At 52.3% G+C, this 22,714-nt stretch overlaps 7 protein-coding genes across 7 annotated transcripts; 4 read left to right on the forward strand and 3 right to left on the reverse strand.

Annotated features, from left to right (window-relative positions):
• Nucleotides 1–760: 760 nt before the first annotated feature.
• ALTATR162_LOCUS5345 (uncharacterized protein) lies at nucleotides 761–5,317 on the reverse strand (the record flags this gene model as incomplete). The annotated part of the gene is made up of 1 exon (XM_043312964.1): nucleotides 761–5,317. The coding sequence occupies one exon, from the start codon at nucleotides 5,315–5,317 to the stop codon at nucleotides 761–763; it is 4,557 nt and encodes a 1,518-aa protein (XP_043168899.1).
• Nucleotides 5,318–6,593: 1,276 nt separating this feature from the next.
• Nucleotides 6,594–7,760, forward strand: ALTATR162_LOCUS5346 (uncharacterized protein; the record flags this gene model as incomplete). The annotated part of the gene is made up of 1 exon (XM_043312965.1): nucleotides 6,594–7,760. The coding sequence occupies one exon, from the start codon at nucleotides 6,594–6,596 to the stop codon at nucleotides 7,758–7,760; it is 1,167 nt and encodes a 388-aa protein (XP_043168900.1).
• Nucleotides 7,761–8,797: 1,037 nt separating this feature from the next.
• Nucleotides 8,798–10,501, forward strand: ALTATR162_LOCUS5347 (uncharacterized protein; the record flags this gene model as incomplete). Its single annotated transcript, XM_043312966.1, has 1 exon — nucleotides 8,798–10,501. The coding sequence occupies one exon, from the start codon at nucleotides 8,798–8,800 to the stop codon at nucleotides 10,499–10,501; it is 1,704 nt and encodes a 567-aa protein (XP_043168901.1).
• Nucleotides 10,502–13,278: 2,777 nt separating this feature from the next.
• On the forward strand, nucleotides 13,279–14,169 carry ALTATR162_LOCUS5348 (uncharacterized protein; the record flags this gene model as incomplete). The annotated part of the gene is made up of 1 exon (XM_043312967.1): nucleotides 13,279–14,169. The coding sequence occupies one exon, from the start codon at nucleotides 13,279–13,281 to the stop codon at nucleotides 14,167–14,169; it is 891 nt and encodes a 296-aa protein (XP_043168902.1).
• Nucleotides 14,170–15,269: 1,100 nt separating this feature from the next.
• ALTATR162_LOCUS5349 (uncharacterized protein) lies at nucleotides 15,270–17,319 on the reverse strand (the record flags this gene model as incomplete). Its single annotated transcript, XM_043312968.1, has 2 exons — nucleotides 15,270–15,429; nucleotides 15,482–17,319. The coding sequence occupies 2 exons, from the start codon at nucleotides 17,317–17,319 to the stop codon at nucleotides 15,270–15,272; spliced, it is 1,998 nt and encodes a 665-aa protein (XP_043168903.1).
• A 2,000-nt stretch (nucleotides 17,320–19,319) lies between these two features.
• Nucleotides 19,320–20,471, forward strand: ALTATR162_LOCUS5350 (uncharacterized protein; the record flags this gene model as incomplete). Its single annotated transcript, XM_043312969.1, has 1 exon — nucleotides 19,320–20,471. The coding sequence occupies one exon, from the start codon at nucleotides 19,320–19,322 to the stop codon at nucleotides 20,469–20,471; it is 1,152 nt and encodes a 383-aa protein (XP_043168904.1).
• A 256-nt stretch (nucleotides 20,472–20,727) lies between these two features.
• Nucleotides 20,728–22,557, reverse strand: ALTATR162_LOCUS5351 (uncharacterized protein; the record flags this gene model as incomplete). Its single annotated transcript, XM_043312970.1, has 1 exon — nucleotides 20,728–22,557. The coding sequence occupies one exon, from the start codon at nucleotides 22,555–22,557 to the stop codon at nucleotides 20,728–20,730; it is 1,830 nt and encodes a 609-aa protein (XP_043168905.1).
• Nucleotides 22,558–22,714: the final 157 nt, after the last annotated feature.

The following is a 22,714-nucleotide window of genomic DNA, read 5'->3' on the forward strand; positions in this document are numbered from 1 at the left end:
TCGCGGCAGTTCTGTAGAGACTTTGATTAATATTATTGGTGTAGATTGTACATGCTAGTATTGTCTCTCTGCGCATATTCAGCGATCAATACCTCATGAATCGTCTTATGATGAAGAATAGGAAGCGGGAAATCAGGTGTTCAAATACACAATATAGTTTGCAACGCAAGTTCCATTATAAATTATCTACATCATCTTTTCGCTCTTTCCGCTCGATCGATCCAACATGAACGTACATCAAACACAGTCAGTTCATGTATAAGCAAAGCTTGAGCTCAAGCTCAAACTCAAAGCGAAGGGTATTGCGGCATGTGCGCACGTATGTTGTAGCGTCACCAAAGATGCCGGTTACAAAAAGGTGACAGACATTGAGAAAAGGAAAACTGGTATCATTGTTCTTTCCGAAAAGCCCTGCTTGCATCACGCAAGCCGCCAACCGAAGCAAGTAGAATATAAAAAAATGAGACAAGTAGAGCACAGTGTGTAGACTGTAAAAGGAAATCGATCTTTATCGTGGGTCCATGCTCAAACGCGATGAGTGTGAGACAGAGAGAGAGTGGAGGTGAAGTGGTTCGATGACAAGTCAACAATTTGTTTGAGACACGAACAAAGGATGCAACTGAAATGCGCGATCGGCTCGATGCCGTAGACGACGAGTGTTCCAGCCTGTGGCATTTCGCATGCACGGTGAAAGTCTCAGGACGGTCTTGATGTCTTCTCGCAACTCTACAAACGCGAATTAGCCACTAGCTAGGCGCGCTCAGTCATTCAGTCCAAAGACCCGCCTTAGGCCCTGGAACTTCTTCTTCTTTCCGCTCCTGCCGTAGGAAACGGAACGGCCCTGTGCGTCTACAATCGGCGCCGAAACGTTGGACACGGCGCTAGACTGCCGGTTGGCGAAGCGCGGCCTACGGGGTGCGACACCATCTGAACTCATCGGGCGATCGTCAGTGCCAATGGTGGGTGGGGGCTGAAGTGGCCATTCCGGGGTCTTTCGACGTTGTAGCTTAGGCGATCGAGGAGACATGGGTCTTGTGTCGCCGAATTTCTTGTCCTCGTCGATGGGCGTCATAGGGTGTGTCATGTCGCGATTGCGTTGCGTCGGTGGCATGGGAATTTCATCAGGTGCTGGAACGTGTTGCACAACCTCGGTTTGTGCCTGAACGGCTTCTGGCTGGGCAGTAGTCTTCTTCTTCCCTAGACCGAAGAAGCCACGTTTCTGCTTGGTCTTGCCGGCAGCTTCGGACGAGGGTAAAGGCGCATGCTTGCTGTCGCGTAAAGAGCCAGCGGATAGGGCTGCACCTTGTGTGCCCGCGTTGCCATTCATGCCGTTCGTCACTGGGGCGGCTTTAAGACCAACATTCGACGGCTCATCATCCGCTTCTTCCTCTAGATCAGTAGAGTCGCCATCCTCTTCGCCCGCTTTTCTAGGGATCCCTCGTACTGGGGCCAGACCTGGAGGCAGGGTGTAGTCGGCGGGCTCATCATCGTCCGAGTCGTCGAATCGACTTTGGAAACGAGTCGGTCGAGCATCGTCATCTTCGTCGCTTGAATCAGCGAAACGACTCTTAAACGCAGCTTTTGAGGCCTTGGCAGGCGGTGCCTTTTGCTTTGATGGTTTAGACGGTTTAGGTGGCTGTGTTGGCTTGTTGAAGACGGGCATTGGCGGAGTGGGCGAAGAAGGACGAACATCAGATCCTTTCCGGAATCTGCCCATTGGTGACAATGATCGAATGCTGAACTTGGATGACCTTACGGGTTCCGGCGTTGGCGAAGAAGGCCGCATAGACCGTCGCATTGCGGACGATGGTGTCGCTGGAGGAGAGATTGCACGAACTTGCTTTGGTGCTGGAGCACTTGCTCGCATGGTGGGTGCAGGCTCTTGTCTCATTGAGCCGCGCATTGTGTATCGCCCACCCTGCTCCCGTCCTCCACGCTTTCTGGCGCGTTCGCGTTGGAAACTGCTCGCAGAAGCATCGGAGTCACTGTCGTATGTGGGCGCTGGTGCGGCCACCTGTTTTGCAGCAGGTGTGCTCTGTGGCCTTCCCTTGGTAGCGGCAGCAGGCGGGATGTTTCTCTTTTGGAGAGCACCTCGGGGAGGCTTGGTGTCCAGAGGTACCATGCTGTGTCGTGACGCTGCCAGACCCATGCTTGGTGCTGGCGAGGCATCCGCTGAACGCATACTCTGTCGCATTTGAGGCTGCGCTCTAGAAGCTGTATCCGGGGGTCCCCGCATGCTCGTTCGCATAGTTGATCCCATCTGCGGTTCTGCTCGTGAAGCCGTGTTTGGACCTCCTCGCATAGTCCGCTTCATATGAGTCTCAGAAGAAGCTTCCCTCGGCGTCGCCGTCCGCAGCGTTGTCCTGGTTTGTTGTTCGGCTGGGCGCGCTGGCTGTGGTGCAGGACTCTTCTTCAGGGCAGACTTGAGAGGTTTTGCCGGTGATTGATCAGCCAGTGGAGTAGTTCTTCGGGGTGGCACGGCAGTAATCTTGCGCTCTGGTGTGGTATCCGGTGTATACTCGCGTGAAGCAGACGGTGCTGACCTTTCCTCTGAGACTGGGGCTTGCATGACCCGAGAGATCACTTCCTGGGCATGTGACACTCGTTCGGGAGGCACTTGAGTCTGCTCTGGTTCTGAGTTCGGCTTCTTTAGAGATGCATTGACACCACTCCAATGCTGTTGAGCAGCGTTCCAGTCTTGCGTTGGTGTAGTGTCTGAATCGCGCCTGTCATCCACAGTCGTGTCTAGCTGGAGCTTCGAGGTAGGCTTGTCTGTGGCATCTGCATTGGCGTACTTTGAAGACATTAAGCCTGACGACGACGCGACTACCGGCCTCTCCACCAGGGCGTTGATGCTGCCGAAACCTTCACCATCGGAAAGATCTTCGTAGGCGTCGCTGTAGACGCTGCTGTTGTCATCTGTAGTCTCATCATATTCCTCCGCCTGTGTAGTTGGCTGCGGCTGTTGCCTTGTTGAGTCTGGAACGGGCGCAGACGTAATAGGAGTCGGGCTGGCTGACTTATGCTCGGTTCCAGCAACATCTTCGTCCCAACCCCCAGGTATCGTCATGCTCTGATACACTGGTTCAGACCTCTCGTATGGGCTAGGGGTGGCAGGCTGGAGGGCGATGTTGGGTACCTCAACGATCTGTTCCGTAACTGGAGCTGCTGTTGCCGATGTCTCCTCTCGCGTCGCGGAAAGAGATTTCGGCTCTGGAGCAGGTGGCTGTTGCGAAGCCTCCATAGGCTTATGCGTGTCTGAGTAGTCGCTCGAGTCTGACACATAGCCGCTCCCTTCGACGGTGGTGACCTCAGGTGGTAGAGGGTTGCTGTGCGTTGCGTGCTTCTGAGCGAAATCCTCGGCGACGATGTTCCCAAGCGCGGTGTCACTGGAAGCGTTTGAAGTAGAAAACGTCTCAGTAACCTTTTCAGCCATGTTTTCCTGTGGTCGTCGCTCCTTCTCGCGTATACTACCGAACACAGGCAGGGCAGCACGTGGTTTCATAAAGTCTTCGAACTCATCTTCCTTCTCGGCTATGGGACTCCATTTGGGTGCACCGAGACCTCCGTGAGAAGGCACCTCTGCATCAGCATGTGCAGTTTTGCCTGGCAGCACTGGGTCTTCCTCGAAACTAACACGGACATTTTTCTTCTTCTTCCTGATCCCGTCATCAGATGCAGTGTCAGATGCTTCGCTTGGAGCAAATCGAGCAGAGAGACGCCCGTTTGATGCTACTGGCGATTCGCCGCGGCGCGAAACCGAGGGCGAGTTTTTCAAGACAGACTTTGCAGGGGAAATTGAGCGCGGCAGCGGGTCATGTTTGGTCCCAGCAAGTTCGACGGGTACAGCCGCAAAACGGGCAGTACGTGGTGGGCTCAATGAAGCGTTCCGGTCATGCGCGTCGGGGAGACGGCCACGACCGTGGCCGCTAACAGAGCCTGCAGGTGTCGAATTGGCTGGAGTGGCCAGATGAGGATATGAGCTGTCCTGGTTCGGCGCAAATTTGGGCGAAATCACCGCGTCCTCATGACCAACTACGGTGCCATAGCCAGAGTCTTCCAGTTTGCGACTGGTGTTTGCATGCTCCTGGAGTGAGAAATCTGCATCGACGAAGTCGTCAGAGTGTCTTGTTTCGGTAGCTGTGCTGAGTTGCGGCTCGGGTGCGTATGGTGCAATTGTTGGCTCTTCTCGTCTCTGTGGTGCTTGTTGCTCCTGTCGAACAGAGTGACGTATCGGACTGGGTGAGCCACGGCCCATCTGGTTTTCTGGTATGTGGACTGAATGGAAGGTGTCCACGTGCTGTGACACGTATTGTCGCGCAGGCTCCGGCTCTTCATGTAGCTCCCGGTGACGGGCCATGGCATCCTGCTTATGGATGAACTTGCGCGTCGAAGGATCGTAGATGGCGTCTGGCGAGTTAGGGTCGACGGGTCGAGGAGCCCGCGGCGGCAGGTAGGATTGCGATTGTACAGCAGATCCAGATGGCTTGGCGCGCATGCTGCCACTCGACAGTTTTGCGCCTTGGACGCCCTGTGAGATCTGATGTGTCTTCACTGGACGCTCAGCGGCACTTTGGACCGAGCGTTGAGCGTTCTGGAGGTCATAGCTAGAGACGCCACTGGATGTCTTGGGTCGCGATATCGAAGCCATGCGCTGGACTGCATCCTGATTCACGACAGGGCCACCGAACCATCCTTTGCTGGAGGGAGGCGAGGGGTTCTGGCGTGTGCCTATTGCGCCCGGAGACATTGGGCGGGAGAAGTTTACAGATCGCGACGCATCCTCTTCCTCGGACACCTGAGCGAGATGGCTAGCAGGCCGTTGCCCTCTCCCCACGGGGTTGGCGCCCCTATCTAAGCTGACGCCTCTGCCTCTGCCTGCTGTTGGTGCTGGTGATCCTCCTCGATATGTTGGCTCCAGGCTAGAGGTACGTCGGTGGACGACACTGCCCTGCTGCTGCATGTCCTTTGGCACAGGCGGGACCGGCGGCGCATTCGTATCAGCTGGGCTCCCTCTGCCGGGCGATGGTGCGCGAAATGAGCGCTCTGTCATGGATCCCGAGCTTGACTGTCTGCGCAGGCCGGGGGCACCAGGCTGTTGTCTCGAGAAGCTGCCATTTGATGATAGTGAGCCGCGGCGCACCATGCGCTTCGTGATTGTGTCGCCCACGGGAGTCGGCGTCGTTACGTGTGTGCGCAGGGCGGCAGCGGCGGCAGCAGACGAGAGGTCGCCATTGGATTCGGCATTCCTTATGAAAGCCTTGGAGGCGGCGAGCGAGGCGGATGCGCTGGGCGGAGGAGCTCGTTGGGCCTGCATGGGAAAGAATTGTTAGTATCGCGTCGCCATACGCCTGCTCAGCGCGACAGGAGGTTTGCGCGCGCACACATGTAGAGCACCTACCGGATTAGACGCTGCCCGTCGTCGTTTGCCAAACATGGTGAGTGTGGTGAATTAAAGATTACGGTAGTTGCGACTGGCTCTGCATTTCCGTGTGTATGCGAGGATGTGGTGGCTTCGGAGATGCAGCAAGGGTCGACTGGATGATGTCACGTCTGCAGGGCGGAACCGTGCGGATTGGGTGAAGGAGAGTGGAAGGCTGCTCGCGTCAAACCACCGAAGGAAAAAACAAATCACGAAGCGTAAGTGAGTTGGGATTTCACGTGTGGAAGGATTGAAAGTGGAAAAGGACTCGAAGACGCATCTGGGCGGAGTGGAGTTGTTGTAGCTAGCAAAACAAGTAAGAGGATCGTCATCTTCCCGAACATCTCAAAGCTTAGGTGGACGTGTTGGCGCCGCGAAGGCCAGCAAGCCTCGCGCCGGTGCGATTTGCTACCGCCACAGAAAAGTGTCAAACGCCTCACCGTCTCATCCAGATGGTCAAACGTGCGTAGCTGTCGAGGGTGAGGCTGTCGCATGTGCCGGGAAAGCGTGGCTTGCCCTGCCAAATGCAGTCTAGACATGCCTCAGACACAGGCATGTTTTGTTTATTTTCGCCCTCACTCCTTGTCTACACCCTCATCCATCCATCCATCAAACGCGCACGCACTTCTCCTGACACTGTGCAGCACACGGTCCCTGATTTGGGCCTCTCAAGCTAATAACTCCGTAGAAGCACCAGCACCAGTCTGGCCAGTTCATATCCAGCGCCACTGACGTATGCCATATCTCCACGAAGCCATCCTAGCGCCGGCCGTAGTACGCTGTGTGATTCGTGAATCTACATATTGCAAAGCATGCACACACTGTTCGACGGCGTTTGCCAGCCAAACGTCGCAAAGTCGGCCATGTAGAATGCGAGAAACAAGGCAACTCCATCACGAACCTAGCTCGAATGAAGATTGCAACACGCAACGCCCATGTTTGCATCAGAACATGTGGGTTCTATGATCGACGAACTGGCCCACCCAAGCTCGCGAGATCGCCAAGGCCGGCATCTTCCCCGCGCTGGTAATATCGTGACGATTTCCAAAGTTGCCAGCATGGCCAGCTTGCGTTTCCATCGAGTAGGAAGCAACTGAAGGCATATTATACCTGTACGACCGCCATCCTGTCTCCGTCCTCTCAGTTTACGCTCGGGTTGAATTTCCTCAGCATGGCATCATCAGCGTCGCGTCTTCCGCCTCTACCCCTGCCAGATGGTATTATCGAGAATTATGTCCGCTGCCCCTCGAATGGTCTCACCTTCCATACGCTCGAGGCCGGATATACTCCGCAACGCGATAAGCCTCTGATCATCTTATGTCATGGCTTTCCAGAACTCGCCTTCTCTTGGAGAAAGGTTATGGTTCCTATCGCTGAGGCAGGTTACTATGTGGTAACCTTCGATCAACGTGGCTACGGGCGAACAACTGGATGGGACAACTCTTCATTTCTCAACACCAACCTATCGCAGTTTGCTCTAACTAACGTTGTTCGGGATGTCGTTACTCTGGTCAATGCGCTGGGTTATCGAGAGGTCAAGTGCATTGTTGGTCATGATTTTGGTGCCGTCACCGCGAGCATGTGTGCTTTAATGCGTCCAGATTTTTTCAAGAGCGTTGTCATGATGAGTCACCCCTTCAAGGCACCCTCGCTCCTGCCATTCGACATAGCTCACGGTGAGACTGACAAACCCGCGCCACATCCTGACATCCACGCTGAGCTGGCAAAGCTGCCTGTGCCAAGGAAGCACTACAAGTGGTACAACAGTACCAGCGTAGCTGCAGACGATTGGCTAAATCCAAGCCAAGGGCTGCATACCTTCCTTAGAGGATATCTTCATGTCAAGTCAGCCGATTGGAAAGAAAACTCACCACACCCTCTCAAGAGCTGGACCGCTGAAGAGATGGCCAAAGTGCCCAACTACTACGTTATGCCGTTGCACAAGTCGATGCCCGATACTATTGCTGACATGATGGTCAACCAAGACAGCTCGGCAACCGAACGATGGATGTCTGACCGGGACCTCGCTGTCTATGTTCAGGAATGGTCACGAACAGGCTTCCAAGGTGGCCTCAACTACTACCGAATCACTACTGATCAGGCTCATATGCGAGATCTCCAACTCTTTGCGGGCAAGAAGATCGAATGCCCGAGTATTTTCATCTCAGGCGCTAAAGATTGGGGCAACTACCAGCAACCTGGGGCCATCGAGGCCTATCCCGAGTCATGTTCTGACTTTAGAGGGGTCCGGTTTATTGAAGATGCAGGGCATTGGCCTCAACAAGAGCAGCCGGAGAGAGTCGTCGAAGGAATACTAGGATTTGTTCGCTATCTTTGAGTGGGTTGCAGTTGCGACGTGTACGAATGTCTGCCGATATATGCGATCCTCTCGATTTATCAACTCTTGCGTCCCCACATTATCTGTATATTTTGAGTCTGGATCAAGCCACCAGCTAAGGGCATCCCTTTCATATCAGATCATCATCTTGTTGAGGTCGCTACGCCGCAATCCTTTCTCATCTTCTCTCGGCAAGAGCTACCGTCCGCTCACATACCGTTACCCGAGATCGGGACCCGCAGCCAGATCCGTAGTTAAGCGCAGCTCGACGACTCGTGGTATTGTAGTATTCTGAAGCTCCGTCATAGTCGAGATCCACTGTCATCACACGCCAAGTTAAGCAATGCAGTGTCGGTGATCCATCGCAACCCCTCAAACAGCAGAATCGTCAAGCCGAACACTCATCCGATTTTGTGTAGGCTCTCCTCAGTAAAAATATGATCCGAGGTTCTATTTCAAGTCGATAGAAGACATATATGTGCATCATGATGATGTCGAAGACAATCTTGGGGTCCGATTGATCGAGACGATTTGAAACGAGCTGCACAATGTCTTTGTATTTAGAAGCCCAAGCTAAAGTTGAGTACATATAAGCTCGCTTCGCTGCGGCAACACGGCGCGGGCGTCTATTTCCCCTGATTTTGTATGCAGCATCGCGGCAGTGCTGACTCGGCGCTAGAGCCCGATCTTGATGATATGTGCTTGGCACATCATCCATCATCAACGTGCAGCGTACGCTTGCCTCGTTATGGATGACCAGATTTAGGATTGACGAGATAGCATTGTATAAGTTGGAAGGGCGGGACGAGGTGATTGTGCGGTTGTGCACGGAGAACTTTCACTGATGTGCAGAAATGGCCACTCCTACTACTACTCCCTCAGCCGCTTCTTCCCGTACTTCATCTCTCGCTTCTACGAATACACTTGTGACACTACGTCGCTTGGTTGAATGCTGCCGAGAAATCACGCCTTACCGCCGTCGTCACGTTTCACCTGACCGCAATTCACCTCTCACATATGGCGCAAAAAATCATTCAATGCTCGATGTGGTCCAAGCAACCGAGAACTCAAACACCTCGCTAGAGTCTCTCGAAGAACTCGCCGCTGGCTACTCTGTGTCCGACGTTTCTGAAGATGGGCACGTCGACACCGACGACGCCAATGAAGCCAAAATCTACCGACGCAGTCGCAAAGACACGTTCAATCCTTTGGACGAGTCATGTAACCAAAGACCACACCGTCTGCCACAAGAAAGAAATGATATTACGTGGAGGAGATCTCCAGATACAGAATTTGTAGAGGTCTACAAGGCGCCATCGCTGAAGCCAATTGACGAGAAGGACGTTGGCGTTAAATCGACTGTGACAGTGTCTTCCCACGCTCTGTCAACGGGGTCTCTGTCATCGACGGAAACCAGACCTCGACAACGAGTGCAAAACCTTTGCCTTCATTGGTTCACAGCATACCGGATACTTATCGGGCTTACCTTGATCGTCAACGTCGCAGTGCTCATCGTCCATATTGAAAGGACCCGTTATGAGCGCTTTGCACTCGCCGGGCCTCTAATCGCTACAGCCGCCAATATCTTTGTCGCGGTCTTGGTACGCCAGGAGGATCTCATTAACGCGAGCTTCTCCTTCGTGGCCACAACACGAGCAAGCCTGCCGTTGTGGCTGAGGAAGATGATCGCAGACTTTCACCACTATGGCGGACTACACGTTGGATGCTCCTTGGCAGCGCTGCTATGGTACTGTTACTTTGTGTTTCTCAACACATACTTCTTCCTCGATTTCGCAAGACAGAACGAGGCTACAGGTTGGATGTGGGCCGACATCATCACCTGCTACGCCATCCTCCTATCCATCGTAGTCGTCTGTATCCTAGCCCACCCACGTCTTCGCGTGAGCTTTCACAACACATTCGAGCACACGCATCGCTTCGGCGGATGGGCTGCATTGCTAGTACTATGGATAAACGCAGGTGTAGCAAGCCATAACCCAGGCAGTTTTCCTCTCTACGCCAACGCCGCACTATGGCTTCTAGCCTTGACAACCTTCCTCATAATCCTCCCATGGACCCGCATCCGCCGTGTACCCATCACTGCCGAACTCGTCTCAAGCCGCGAAGTCAAACTCACCTTTCCCTACCAAAACATGCCTTACACATCCACGACTCGCTTCTCCCTCAGCCCGCTCCTCGAATGGCACGCCTTTGCCACCATCCCAATCATTGCCTCCTCCACACCAACCAGCTCCTCCGCATACATAGTCATCTCCCAAGCAGGCGACTGGACAAAATCTATCATCGCATCCCCACCCACCCACCTCTGGCTACGCAAACCTGCCGCCAAGAACTTCCTCTCCTTCGCCCCGCTCTTCAATTCCCTCCTTCTTGTAGGCACGGGCGCGGGAATCGGTCCCTTGCTCTCCCTCTTGAGCTCCCCAGCTATTGCGCACATGCGGGAACAAGGCAAGCAGGTTAGGGTGATGTGGTGTGTGTATGATCCCAATGCGGCGCATTGGCGCTTCGTTCAAGATATCATACGGAGAGTGGATTCGGAGCCTAAGATCTTTGACTCGAGGGATGGTCGACCGGATTTGGTGACTGAAACCGCGTTTATGAAGGAGGAGTGTGGGTTGGAGGCTATTATGATTGTTAGTAATGCCAAGGTCACGAGGGAGGTTGTTGAGGGCATCAAGGGGAAGGGTGGTGCGGCTTATGGGGCTGTGTTTGATTCTTAGTTTTGGGGTCGTTTTGTTCTTGTGGGAGTGCGGGAGTGTTGTGTTGACCAGATCATTGGTGTGGTCCGTTTGTTCTGCGTTATGTTTCCTTGTGTTTATTTCGGTCTATTGACTTGGAGAGCTGGGCTCTCCTTGGGGTGGTTAGCGAACTATCCCTCAACGTCCCCATTTTATCGTTTATTCATGGGTCCAAGAATGTGGAGACATTCTTCGTTTCTTACTTGTCGATATGTAAAGCCCTTACAGGTTTTTCAGCATTTTACTCTGATGAGTCTTTTTACGCATACTACTGAATGGTCACACCGCATCGCGTAAATGTAAATTAGCTGTCGTGGGTAGGTAACTCATGCTTATACGGCAGGATTCTTTCGAGCTACGAAGTCATTGTAACCTTGTTCAACCACCATTACCATTAACGTATTAACCTAGCAAATAGAAAGTACAGATACTCTTTGTACCTTACCCGTCACCCACGTACTCCGAGTATCAGACATCCCATCACAACGACAACCACTGTGACACACCACTTAAACCATAAGCGCAGCAACAACACCGCCAAACAAGCCGACGACCACAGCACTCATGGCTGTATTTCCCGTCGCCGCACCCGTGAATTCTGCCGGAGCACCTGTACCCGTCGGGCTACCCATCATTCCTCCTGTTCCAGACATCATGATGATGCTCGGCTTGGTCTCATTACTGCCTGCGGCACAAGATGGTACAGCGACGGCGGAGCGCGTCACCATTACATCGGCGGGGGCGGCGAAGGGACAGCCCGGGTGGACTGTCAAAGTAGACGTTACGGCGGGGGATTGGCTGAGGCGCGTCAGTTGATTTCGGTTAGGTTGAGTCGTCGAGGTGCGAGGCAAGGATCAGGAGTGTTAGGAGGGGAGGGGAAGAGGGTTTGCTTACGCCGAGACGGTGCTGGATAGCAAGACAGCGGTGCTGAGAATGGGAGCTGAGAACCTCATGTTTTCGGGTGGGAGATATGTGATGTGTTGATGTCAAGATGGCAAGAGATTTGGTATATTATACAACTGTAAAAGAATGTACGTCAAATTTGAATATTCGAGGGAATAGAAAGAGAAGAGAAGGACTCAAGACCCTTCTTTGTACCCACAGTTGGCCACCCACCTCCAGCACACGCACAGTTCACCTCCCTAGTTCTTCCTCCCGAGCTTGATTCCAATTCCTACCTTGGGATATATCGGATGCGGCAGTTCTTCCTGATTTCGGCCAACCAGACCACTAGCAAACGGCCTATCCGCCTCCCAAACAAGCTACAACTCATTTCCACAACTTAATAGACCCCTTCATTTCAAACGCCCGTTAACAAATCGCAAAATCGCGATACAATGGGCCAATCAGTACTCCACGTCCCATCGGATCGAACGTCTTCCGAGAAAGAATCCATCTTGAAGTCACGTTCTCGCTGCATCAGACACAGATCTCCCCAAGGCTGGATGTCGATCTGCGAGTTGTAAGGGGACGGGAGAAATAGAGAAACGTCTACGGCTGCTAAAGCTAAACCAACGGCCTAGAGTACGGAGAGAGATGGTGCCGCCGGTAGTTGGGTAGGGCGGCTAGATGGCACGACCAGCGCGTGGTAATTTACCTGCTTAGCTCAAGGTACGTAAGTGGAATGTGGAGGTGGAAAGTTCCGTTTTTAGTTGGGGAAGGATTTTGTACTAGCGAACGGTGATGGTGCCGACGGTGTGTTAGTCGTGGAAATCCAAGTTTGTAACCAGGTTGGTGGTCTAAGAAGCTGTAAAGAATCGTTATTGGAACGATAGTTAGTTCTATCAGCGTTGCCGTGTATGGTTAACGACAAAGAGGGATGGAGGAAGATAGAAGGCGCAACCGATGTGAGGTTGGCCTCCCTACATCGATGCAAATCAACTGCTTCTTCTTACAGCTTGCATTACCTGCAACATCCTTTCTTGACATAGTCTTCCGTTCCAAGCAAGCCATATCCACCGACATTGCCCCTCGGAAGCTCACCTTTCCATGGTGACACCAACGCCTTCCATGTTCTCCGGTTGTAGATCCCGTCGCGACCAAGCCGCAGCGGAGAGAAAAAAGCGCTTCAACAGCACATGTAGTCTGAACGGGAAGAAGAGATGACAATTGTACGTTCTTCTCCTCTGACTAAAATGGTCATGATTAGCTGTTTACTAGTGCGTTCTTGGTATGGTTAAGATCATTTGGTAGTAGCGCGACGTCATTCTTGAGCTTAATCGTCTTAGCGCCATGTTCGGATGGTGAAGGTTCCGTGGTACACAACATCACTAACTTGCCGTGATTTTGCGGGGAATGTCCTTTGGACCCTTGTTGTTACTCGCTCACTTCGCCTTAACGCCTTTTCCTCGTTCTCGATACGGTTACTCGGATCCTTGGTCTCGGCCTCATTAGGGTGAAGAAGAATTAGTTGGTGAGGTTAGGCTGATTGCGATGTTGGCTGTCCTGGTGCTTGGGCTGTGAGATCGCGCCTGGCGCCGGATGGAATCGTGTCCGTCTACGGGAGTTTGTGACTAGCTTAGACTACGGAAGATGATGAGATTGAGATGGGCGAGCTGGAAGAGGGGTAGTAAGCTTTCAGTCTTGTCTGTGTGGGAGATGAGGAATGAGAGTAATGGTGGGTATAAGATGCGAACGATTTCGCCTGCTACAGAAGAGATATCTCACAGTCCAGTACAGCTTCACACTCTGAGCATCTCTACTACACATTCTCTTGTCTTCGCTACTCGATTACTCGATTTTAATACCCGATCATCATCATGAAGTCCACCATCTTCTCCATTGCTGCTCTTGCGGCTGTCTCTACTGCTGCACCTGTCAAGCGTGCTGATGGCCCATCTGACGGCGATATCCTCAACTACGCCCTTACCCTTGAGCACCTCGAGAACACCTTCTACAGCGAGGCCCTCGCCAAGTACAGCGTTGAGGACTTCAAGGCTGCCAACTTCTCCGAGGAGGCCTACAACCGCATCAAGACTATCTCAAGCGACGAGAAGATTCACGTCGAGTTCTTGACCGGTGCGCTCAGCGCAGCTGGAGCCAAGCCCGTCGAAGCCTGCACCTACGACTTCGGATACAAGGACGTTGCTTCCTTCATGGCCACTGCTAGCGCCCTTGAGGGTGTTGGTGTCAGCGCCTACCTCGGTGCCGCCGCGGACATCATGTCCAAGTCATACCTCACTGCCGCTGGATCTATCTTGACTGTCGAGGCCCGCCACTCGGCCTACGTACGCAACACCATCGGCGCCTCGCCCTTCCCAGCTCCCTTCGACAACCCGTTGAGCTACAACGAGGTCTACACCCTGGCCGCGCAGTTCATCAAGTCCTGCCCGGAGACCAACGCTCCCCTGCCTGTCAAGGCATTCCCTTCCCTCTCCGCTTCCGCATCTGATGGAAGCATGATGATCAAGGCTGGTAGCAAGATCACTCTCGCCACCACTGGATACAAGGTTGACGGCAAGGTCTACGCCGCTTTCATCACCGTCACTGGCCCTATCTTCGCTGAGGCTACCATGGTAGAGGGCGGATTCGAGGTCACGGTTCCTGAGAAGGGTATTGCCGGACAGAGCTACGTTGTGCTCACCAGCTGCAACACTGCTGCTACTGACGACACCATCATTGCTGGACCCGCCATTGTTGAGGTCATGTAAGATGGTCGTTTCATGGAAAGATCTTGCGACCTTGAATAATGGTAGTTGTAACACAAACTAGTATTGATAGTAGTAGTAGTCCTAAATCCTAATTTTTAGTTTCAATTCTCGTGTTTATGGAGTTAGTGAAGATTTCTACAATGCTCTGACATGCCATCCCATGTAACTGCCAAAAACACTCCAGTATTTCAAGCATAATACATTTTTAAGGACAGACCTATTCCTCGACCTGGTATGGAATTCTCTTTGACGCCCAACTGCTCGTATTGGTCCATGCTGTCCAGCCCTAAAGCGATTTACTGCTCTTACGCTCTCTCCATACCGAATCACCCAAGTAATACACGGCAGACCGGTTAGACACACCACCGTAACACACTTGGTCGCACAGCATTCAGAACTGACGAACATGCCTTACATTGCATACAGCAAGAATAGCTGCTCTATTCCCGTACCTCTGTACTACGCATGTGTAACCGTCGTTCCTGGCGGGTCCAGCTGACGCCATCTTCTCATACCCAGATAAACACATACCCGCCGTAGAACTAACCTTGACGCAACCCAATGACGCGGCCTTAAAGACCCCAACGAAAGAAAAAAGATAGAAAGGATACCTCTCTTGCATTTATATATTTCCGCACATACTCTATCTACAAAATGCTTTTCAAACATTTCCCCCTCGTTATTACACAATGCGCAAAGGGGAAAAACCAGCCCGAAGCTTGAGGTAGAGACTTACCCAATTCACCGCACACAATAGCCAGCCGGATTCAACACATTCCCGGTAATCGTATATATACACAAGTAGAGGGCGCTGCCTCTCGCGAGATTATCCAATGCAAAATTCCTAACATGTCTCGATATAGGGCCCGGACGAGTAGACACCCAATATATCGGATGGTGGGATTCAAGCCCGCGCAAAAAAGAAAAGGAAAAAGGGCACAATTGCGCCCTGCATATACAAGTCCGCGGAAAGAGATCGGTGGAGCGGTTTGAGAAAGAGTCGCTGCGATGATGCCGAAGAAGTAAAAACGCCCGCCAACGCCATGCCGTCATGCAAGAACTCGTGATGAGAAGGAATGCTATACGCGCTCGTCTCGTATCTAGTTGTCGTACGTCGAGGGCAAAGATTTGCCGCCGCAATCGGGGATCTTGAGGCCGGGCTTGAGGTTGCGGTTGACGTCCATGAGACCCCATTTGTCTTCCCACTCTTTGCCTTTTTCGTTGTACTGGATCTTCCATGGCTCGTCAAATGCTGAGAACCTACAAATATGTTAGCGGCCGTCTGTCAACGTACAGTAATGCGAATGCTTACCAGAAATACTCTGTTCCATTTGCCAGACTTGGGCATACCCAGTCTTCCATAAATTGGTTCATCTCATCAACTCCAGCAACAGATCCTCCGGTGCAAGTGTCGGCCGCACCACAGTCAGTGCCACCTCCAGATGGCCAACCGACCTCTGCAATGACCTGGTGAATGTCGTTCTGGGTTGCGGTGAGAGACACATCATGGGTTTGCCAGAAGTTCCAGGTCCAGGCAGCCGCCTCCTTGACGTCGACACCGGCGAAGAAGGGATGAACGTTGGACATGACAATGTCAACCTTGGTAGCCATGTCTGCAGTCCAGTTGTCACCCAGATCGGCCATTGCGACAGGCAGTTGGCAGCTATGGTCCGAGATGTTCTTGCGGAAGTCGGTAATGTGTCCAAGCAGCTCGGTTTCCGACAGATCTTTGCGGTAAAGTACCTCGTTACCAATGATGATACCCTTGAAGTAGTCGCAGCCGTAGTCGTCGAGGATGTCCCACGTTTGGGAAATCTGTCGCTCAGTAGTAGTATCGTTCTTGTCGAGCCAAACACCGAGCCAAATCTTCATGGTGTCCTTGATTTCCAAGCGGTTGATAGCATGGATGAGCATCTGGGTCTGGTTGCAGTCGGTACCATACAAGCGGACTGAGTTAGTCAATTGTGACATGACGGCCAAGTCTCGGGTGATGTTGTTTTGTGATGGCCCGACGTGGAGGCAGTCGGGGTACTGTGTGTTTAATGGAGTGTAGTCCATGCCTGGGAACACCTTGTGCAGATCGGCGTTGTTCATCAGGGCCTTGATCTCATCAGAGTCCTTGCCAAGATCGTCCTTGTTGTCTTTGGCGATATCATTAGCAGATTGCTCCGCTGTGGCTTTGCTGGAGTCCTTCCCTCCGCCCTTGCCGACAGTAGCACCCAAGACACCACCAAGAATTGCACCTGCGAGAATGAGAGTGATGATGGCAATGGCGATCCACATTCTCTTCTTCCTCTTCTTCAAATCGTCTTCTGCTTTCCAACTTGCAATCTTTTCAGGCATGAGCTCTCCACTTCCATTGACCATGGGCACGGCGTCGTACTTGGTACCGTCCCGCGACGCAGCAAAGGCACCAGCGCCTGCAGCACCAGCAACAGCCCCGTTGTTTATTGATGATCCTGGTGAGCCATTGCGACTGCTGCCGTCGCGCGAGCCACCGAATGGCACAAAAGAGCGTCGCTTGTTCTGTGGGGAGTTGTGGTCTGGGCCCATTCCCCAGTCGTCATCGTTGTCGACTTCGTTTGGGTTGATCTGGCCCATCTGCGGCGCGAGGTTCTGGGCGGAAGAAGAGTAGCGGTTGTAGGGCGTGTCGGCGTAGGGAACGCCGCTGTGCGCAGAGTGAGGCATGCTGTACATGGAGCTGTCACTCGAGTACATGCCAGCGGCCAGTGGTGCGCCTGAGCCGTAAGAGCGTTGCGAGTACATTGGGCGGGGTATCATCGGCTGGTCGTGGCCATTCGGGTCGTTGAAGGGTGATGACTGCGAGCTCCTGTTTGGTACGCCCATGGGTCGTCCTGGACCTGCCATGCCTCGAGCCGCCTGCATGCCGCTCTCGCGTGGGTGGTTGGAAGCGACGCCGTTGGCGATGCCGTTGATACCGCCGCCAGCGGCTGTCTCGCCCATGTTGTCTGAACCCGGAGTGACGCCTGGGGTTGAGTAGTCGGAGTAGTTATTAGGGTCGGTATACTGTCGCTGCTGAGGCATGCCTACGGGGGTGCGATGGACAGGCGGCGGCGGCGGATTGTCGTCGGAGGGTAGGGCGTCGGTCTGCTGTCCTAATGGCCAAGCCTGAGGTTGCTGGAAAGCCATTGTGAATGCTTGTTTGAGGATTTCCTACACACTTCGCGTCAAGAGGCGAAAACGACAGGCGGGCGCAGGCAACGCTTGCAAGTGGTAGCGGACGGCGGCGCGCCGCTCTGCGGATCGATTGAGGCGGACTGTCGCTGGGCCTGGCTAGTGTTTGCGAATGCGGAACACGGTTAGTCCAAGGTTTGTTATTCACAGGTGCTGGTACAGCAAGGACCAGGCAAAAACGAGGGAAAAGGATAATGCAGCGTTTCGCAGAGGCGCAATTGTGGAGTGTATTGGTCGGGTAGCACGGCTTTGGCAAGACAGAGGCTGGCAAGGCGACTGCTGGTTGCGCTAGCCCGCAAGATTCACCCAGGAAACCACGACGGAACCCACTCTGACGTCTCCGCCAATGCACCAGCGTCTGTCCGTCCAGCCTCAACAGGTTTTCCTCCCGATAAGCCTATACCGTTGCGCATACTGAGCGAGCGTGCCTTTTTGGCCCGACAATGGCCCATTTTGCTTCCTCGGCGGCGCTCTGTCTTTGTATCACGTCTTATCAATTCACTCATGTATCGTCATCATCATCATCGTGCCTGCCTCTTCCTGCACTGTGTTGCATCGCGCCTGCCTGTGCGATTTAGCCTCACCACAAACAAGCAGTTGCAGCGACGCCTTGGCGCTACTCACGGGAAGCCGCACCCACAACGGCACGAGCAAGGGTGGAGCAATAGGTAATCTCCCATATCAGTTGGACGTTTATTGCCGCGTTTCCTCTCTGGTATATCCCTTTAATCCCCTGCTCCATTCTAGACGCCTTGCATCTTGAATCTCCTCTGCTTCCAGCTTCTGTCAACAACGTCTTCGCCTCCAGCCCGTTCTATCATTAGCTCCTCGTGTCAGCCGCTACCGCAAACGGCTCCACCCTAAAATCTGGAGCCATCAACTTTAATCCCATCTAGTCTGCACACAGCCTCATCTTATGCCATCAGCCATGGCATTTCCTCTTTTTCACGCACTCACGTCTTTTCTCACGAGGCCATTTTCTCAGGCGTGTGGGGCATGCGCGACATCCAATGCCCTTGTAACCATCTGATCGCCGTGGTGAAACACAAAACACCAGATCGCCATCGGTCCCGGCTGATAAGGCATGTTGTGCTCACCACTCACTCGTCCCTACCCCGCGCCCTTGAGCGCCGTGCATACGAACGCCGCGTCAGCGTCAAGTCATCCTACCGGACTCCAGCAGCAGACTCTATTTGTTTGGCTCGACTGTCAAAATGCGCGCCAGTCTTGTAGCCTCTTGTATGCTACATGTGCTCCGAGTACCCCGGTCACGTTTCTGCAGTCGAAATATTGGCCTGCATGCACCAAGCCTCGCAATATATATTAGCACATTTGCATGTACATTTTGACATTTACCACGGTTGCAGCGAGCTAAGCTTCATTTGTGAGCCGCATGTTGATTGCATATTGTCCATCTGGGCAACTATGGCGATTTTACACCCACATAAAGTCAACGCCCGTCTCTCGCAACAACGACCACTATTTGCCAAACTTGGAATTCGACACTTGCGCAGGTACACCGTCGTGTTTACAGGCAACGTTCCTTACTAGTATATGTGTATGATGCAGTATATCCTCGCTCTAGCTACCATCCCTCCAGTCGGTTCTGTGTGAGAGATAGACATGTCGCGCAATACTTCCTAATACATGAGTAAACCTCAAGATCACAACATAGGAAATATAACGTCTCGGTGCAATACGTCTCCGATCGCATCTATATACCATGATACCATTGGACTCGAGTTGGACGCCTCTTCTAGCCTAAACCTGTTGTGTGACGCTGGCGCATGATTTTCCTAATCTAGACAACCATCTCAGTCGAATCAAGACTTCAGCCACCATGAAAATGAGTAAGAAACAGTGTTATCCTACACATATATATATCTTTCCCTTGGCAGCTCAACTACGATCACCATCCGACAGTCTGAACATTCCATATCCTGCACTCTAAAACAATGCCAGCTCACGCCCAGATCCATACTACCATCACCACCCTCCCCACCGGCCCCCCTCTCGTCATCGCAATCATAGCCGGAACCTCAGGCATAGGATCCTACATTGCCAAAGCATTTGCTTCCGTCTACCGCAATTCAGGAACCAAACTCCGCGTCTATGTTGTTGGCCGCAACACCTCGCGCGCAGAAGCCCTACTCGCACATGTGCGCTCCACGAGCCCAGGTTCAGAATGGCGGTTCATAAAAGCGCAGGATCTGGCGCTGATGAGTGATGTCGATGCCGTGTGTGCGCAGATCAAGCGATACGAGGAGGAAGAACCGTTCGAGGGAGGAGGAGGTCCGAGGATAGATATGCTATACATGGGTCAAGCAATTTTCCCACTTGCACCGTCAATCGTGAGTTTTCATTCTCTTCTTCACTATTCGATGACGGGGGAGTATAACACATGGTCGGACGAGAGTTTTTCTCATACTAACATCAACCACCAATCTTCCAGCAACAAAGAAGGCCTAGACACCCAAATGTCTCTGTTATACTACTCGCGTATTCGCTTCATCCTCAAACTAACCCCACTGCTCCTCTGCTCTCAAAACCCATCGGGCGCCCACGTTATATCTGTCTTCGCAGGGACAATGGAAGACCCTATCGATGCGAAAAACCTCCCTATCGGCCCACCACCGCCCGAGAAATACGGTGTCACATCGGTCCGCACGCACGTCTCTTTTATGAAGACCCATTTTTTCGAGGCCCTGGCTGAACAACACGCTGGCAACATCTCTTTTATTCATGTTTTCCCTGGCCTGGTTGATGGCCCGACTTTCTATAATGATGCAAATCCACTGTGGTTCCGTGTCTTGTGGCGCGTAGCCAAGGTGATGATGAGCTGGTATATGACGAGTCCCCAAGTCTGTGGCGAGGTCATGGTGCTTTTGGGAACGGGGAGGTATCCTGCCAAAGGGGTTGCTGTGGGGGGAGGTGATGTGGCATTCAGTAGTACGAGGGAAAGAGGAGGCGGTGCCTATGCTGTTGATCAGAGAGGTGACGAGAAAAAGCAAGTTAGTTATGCGAAGCTGAGGCAAAGTGATACAAGGGATCGAGTTTGGAAACATACCATGGGTGTGTTGAATGGTATTCAAGAAATGACGGGGTAGTTGGGACGGTGGGGCTGTGTTTGCCATGAAACATCCCTCGTAAATGAGGTAGAAGAAGAAAAGGTGAACACGACGAGACATAAAAAGGGGGAGTATTGTTATCTCGTAGCAATCGTAAACTTGAATTCCTCTTCTCTTGCTAGTTGTTATGAATTAGCCGTCTAATTTGCTTCAGTAAGCATATATACCCTAGCAAAGAAACCCGTGTGCCTGGTTAGAAATGTCAATGGATCGAGCCTGACCTATACCGCACTCATCATTGCCAGAAGTATTCCCAATCTTGCGCCATACCACCATTGAAAGCATCGCTGGCATCGTACAGTTCAGCCTGGAAATTCGTGTACTCGGCAGCTAGCCCGGGAAAGTCACCGAGCCATTGTTCAGCATCCTCAGAGTCGCTTGGTAGAGCGAGACGCTCAGCTAGTACCGGATTGAGCGTGTGTCCAGGTGTGATGGAGCTGGTATTCATGGTAGTACGAGACGTGGCTGTCGCGGACTTTCTTATACGCTTAGCTAACGGTTCAGTGTACTCGTCTTGTTGGTGTCGATAGTGGTTATTAGTGAGCTCATGCTGCAGCAATTGATCGACACAAGCCGCCATCGTTTTCGTGGCGGTCAGATGTAGTTCGTACGTTCTTTCTGGACATGGATCTGGTAATTGTACCCACTTCAGCACCAAAGAAAGGAAGATGATATCTTTTAAATCACTTCCTTTACGCCCCATTCTCCCGACAAGAGACCTAATAGTATTTTGCACAGTTGCGACGAGTGCTTGCTCATGGTGTGCGTGCATTTGTTGCTCAGGGTGCTGGCAGATCTGTTTGATGCGTTGACATATCATAAGAGCGGCCCACAAAGTATCTGTTTTGCACACCCAATAGTAAAGGTCTTGCTCCGATGATGGGCTATGCACAGCCTCTTTCAAAAGTGGTGGGTTATAGAAGTCTTGATAGGCGAGTATGGCTAGTGACGAATCGATGCAGTGCAGCCAGACCTCCTTGGTCGCTTCGGGATTTCCTTGGTCGTTGTAAAGCAGTGGTTTATACAAGCAGAATAGCGGTCGTCGAAGGTATAAATCGAGGAGAATGCGGTGTAGTAGGTCACCTCGATTACCGGGCATCAACTGAGTGCGGTGCAAGCTGAGGATCAATGGTTTGGAAGATAAGCGTTTTTCGACTTTTCGTCCTATCTCGATTGCCTCGTTCACATCAGGTGTTGAACGCTGCACAAGCGAAAGAGCTTTGAACCGATGAGGAAGTGACATAGCAAGGTAAACCTGGTATAGACTGTCTGTGAGGTCGTCAAGTGGGCGCGAAGGGGGCAGCTTTGTTGAAGGCTCATCGAAGTCCTCGTCGTTGAGATTTGTCGGTACGGGATTGTAACAGTCGAGATCAGAAGCTATCAAGGGCATACCTGCCATCATGGATGCTTGTAGGTCGAGTTCCAAAACGGTTGCCCACAGCCGCTTTCGCATCTCCATCTGGTAGAGTGAGATAGACTTTATGTTGGCAGGATCCAAATGTAGACCCATGATCATAGCTGAGCGTACAAGAGCGCCACTAGTGGTCCACAGCCTCTCTGGCCGGCGAACGCCACTAGAAAGTAGCAAAAGTATTTCGACTTGAAGAGTTGATAACTCGGTCTTTTGTTTTCGTCCAAGTTCGTCGAGCCATGCTTGGACATGGTTGATCGCTGTCTCTTTCAGATAGGGATTATGGGCTTCGTATTCATTAGCGCTTTTTGTTTCATCCAGCAGGTAGGCTCTGGTCATAAGGCTCGTGAGTTGCGCGATAGTGCTGGATGAGGAAGCAATTTCGGATTCGTTGTTAAGCCATAGTTTTTCATACTGACGCATGAATGTTGGGCGGTGAAGAACGCGCATAGTACGCTCAAAATACTTGAAGTATATCGAAACTAGCCGGTCGCAGTAATGCTTTGGAGGTAGGGACTCCCAGAGCTTTAGCAATGCAGGTGAGCATTCGGAGTTTTTCTTGCGTTCTAGTGATGAGAGTGAATTTCCTCTGGATTTGTTCTCAAGAAACTTAATTTTCTTGGCAGATGCCATCAATGGTCCATCATAAGCCATCCGGTTAAGGAAGTCTTTGACATCCAGGAACTGTATTCAGTTAACTTGGTGCCCAGCATGGCGGTGCTGTTCTTTCTTGCCTGGTTGAGGAGCGTAACTCTGTCATTCTGCCCATGATACTGAGATCGATCTCCTTCAGCCACGACCATACCAAGCA

Source organism: Alternaria atra (assembly GCF_907166805.1).
Source record: "Alternaria atra isolate CS162 genome assembly, contig: 25, whole genome shotgun sequence".
In the NCBI taxonomy this organism is placed as follows: Eukaryota; Fungi; Ascomycota; class Dothideomycetes; order Pleosporales; family Pleosporaceae; genus Alternaria; species Alternaria atra.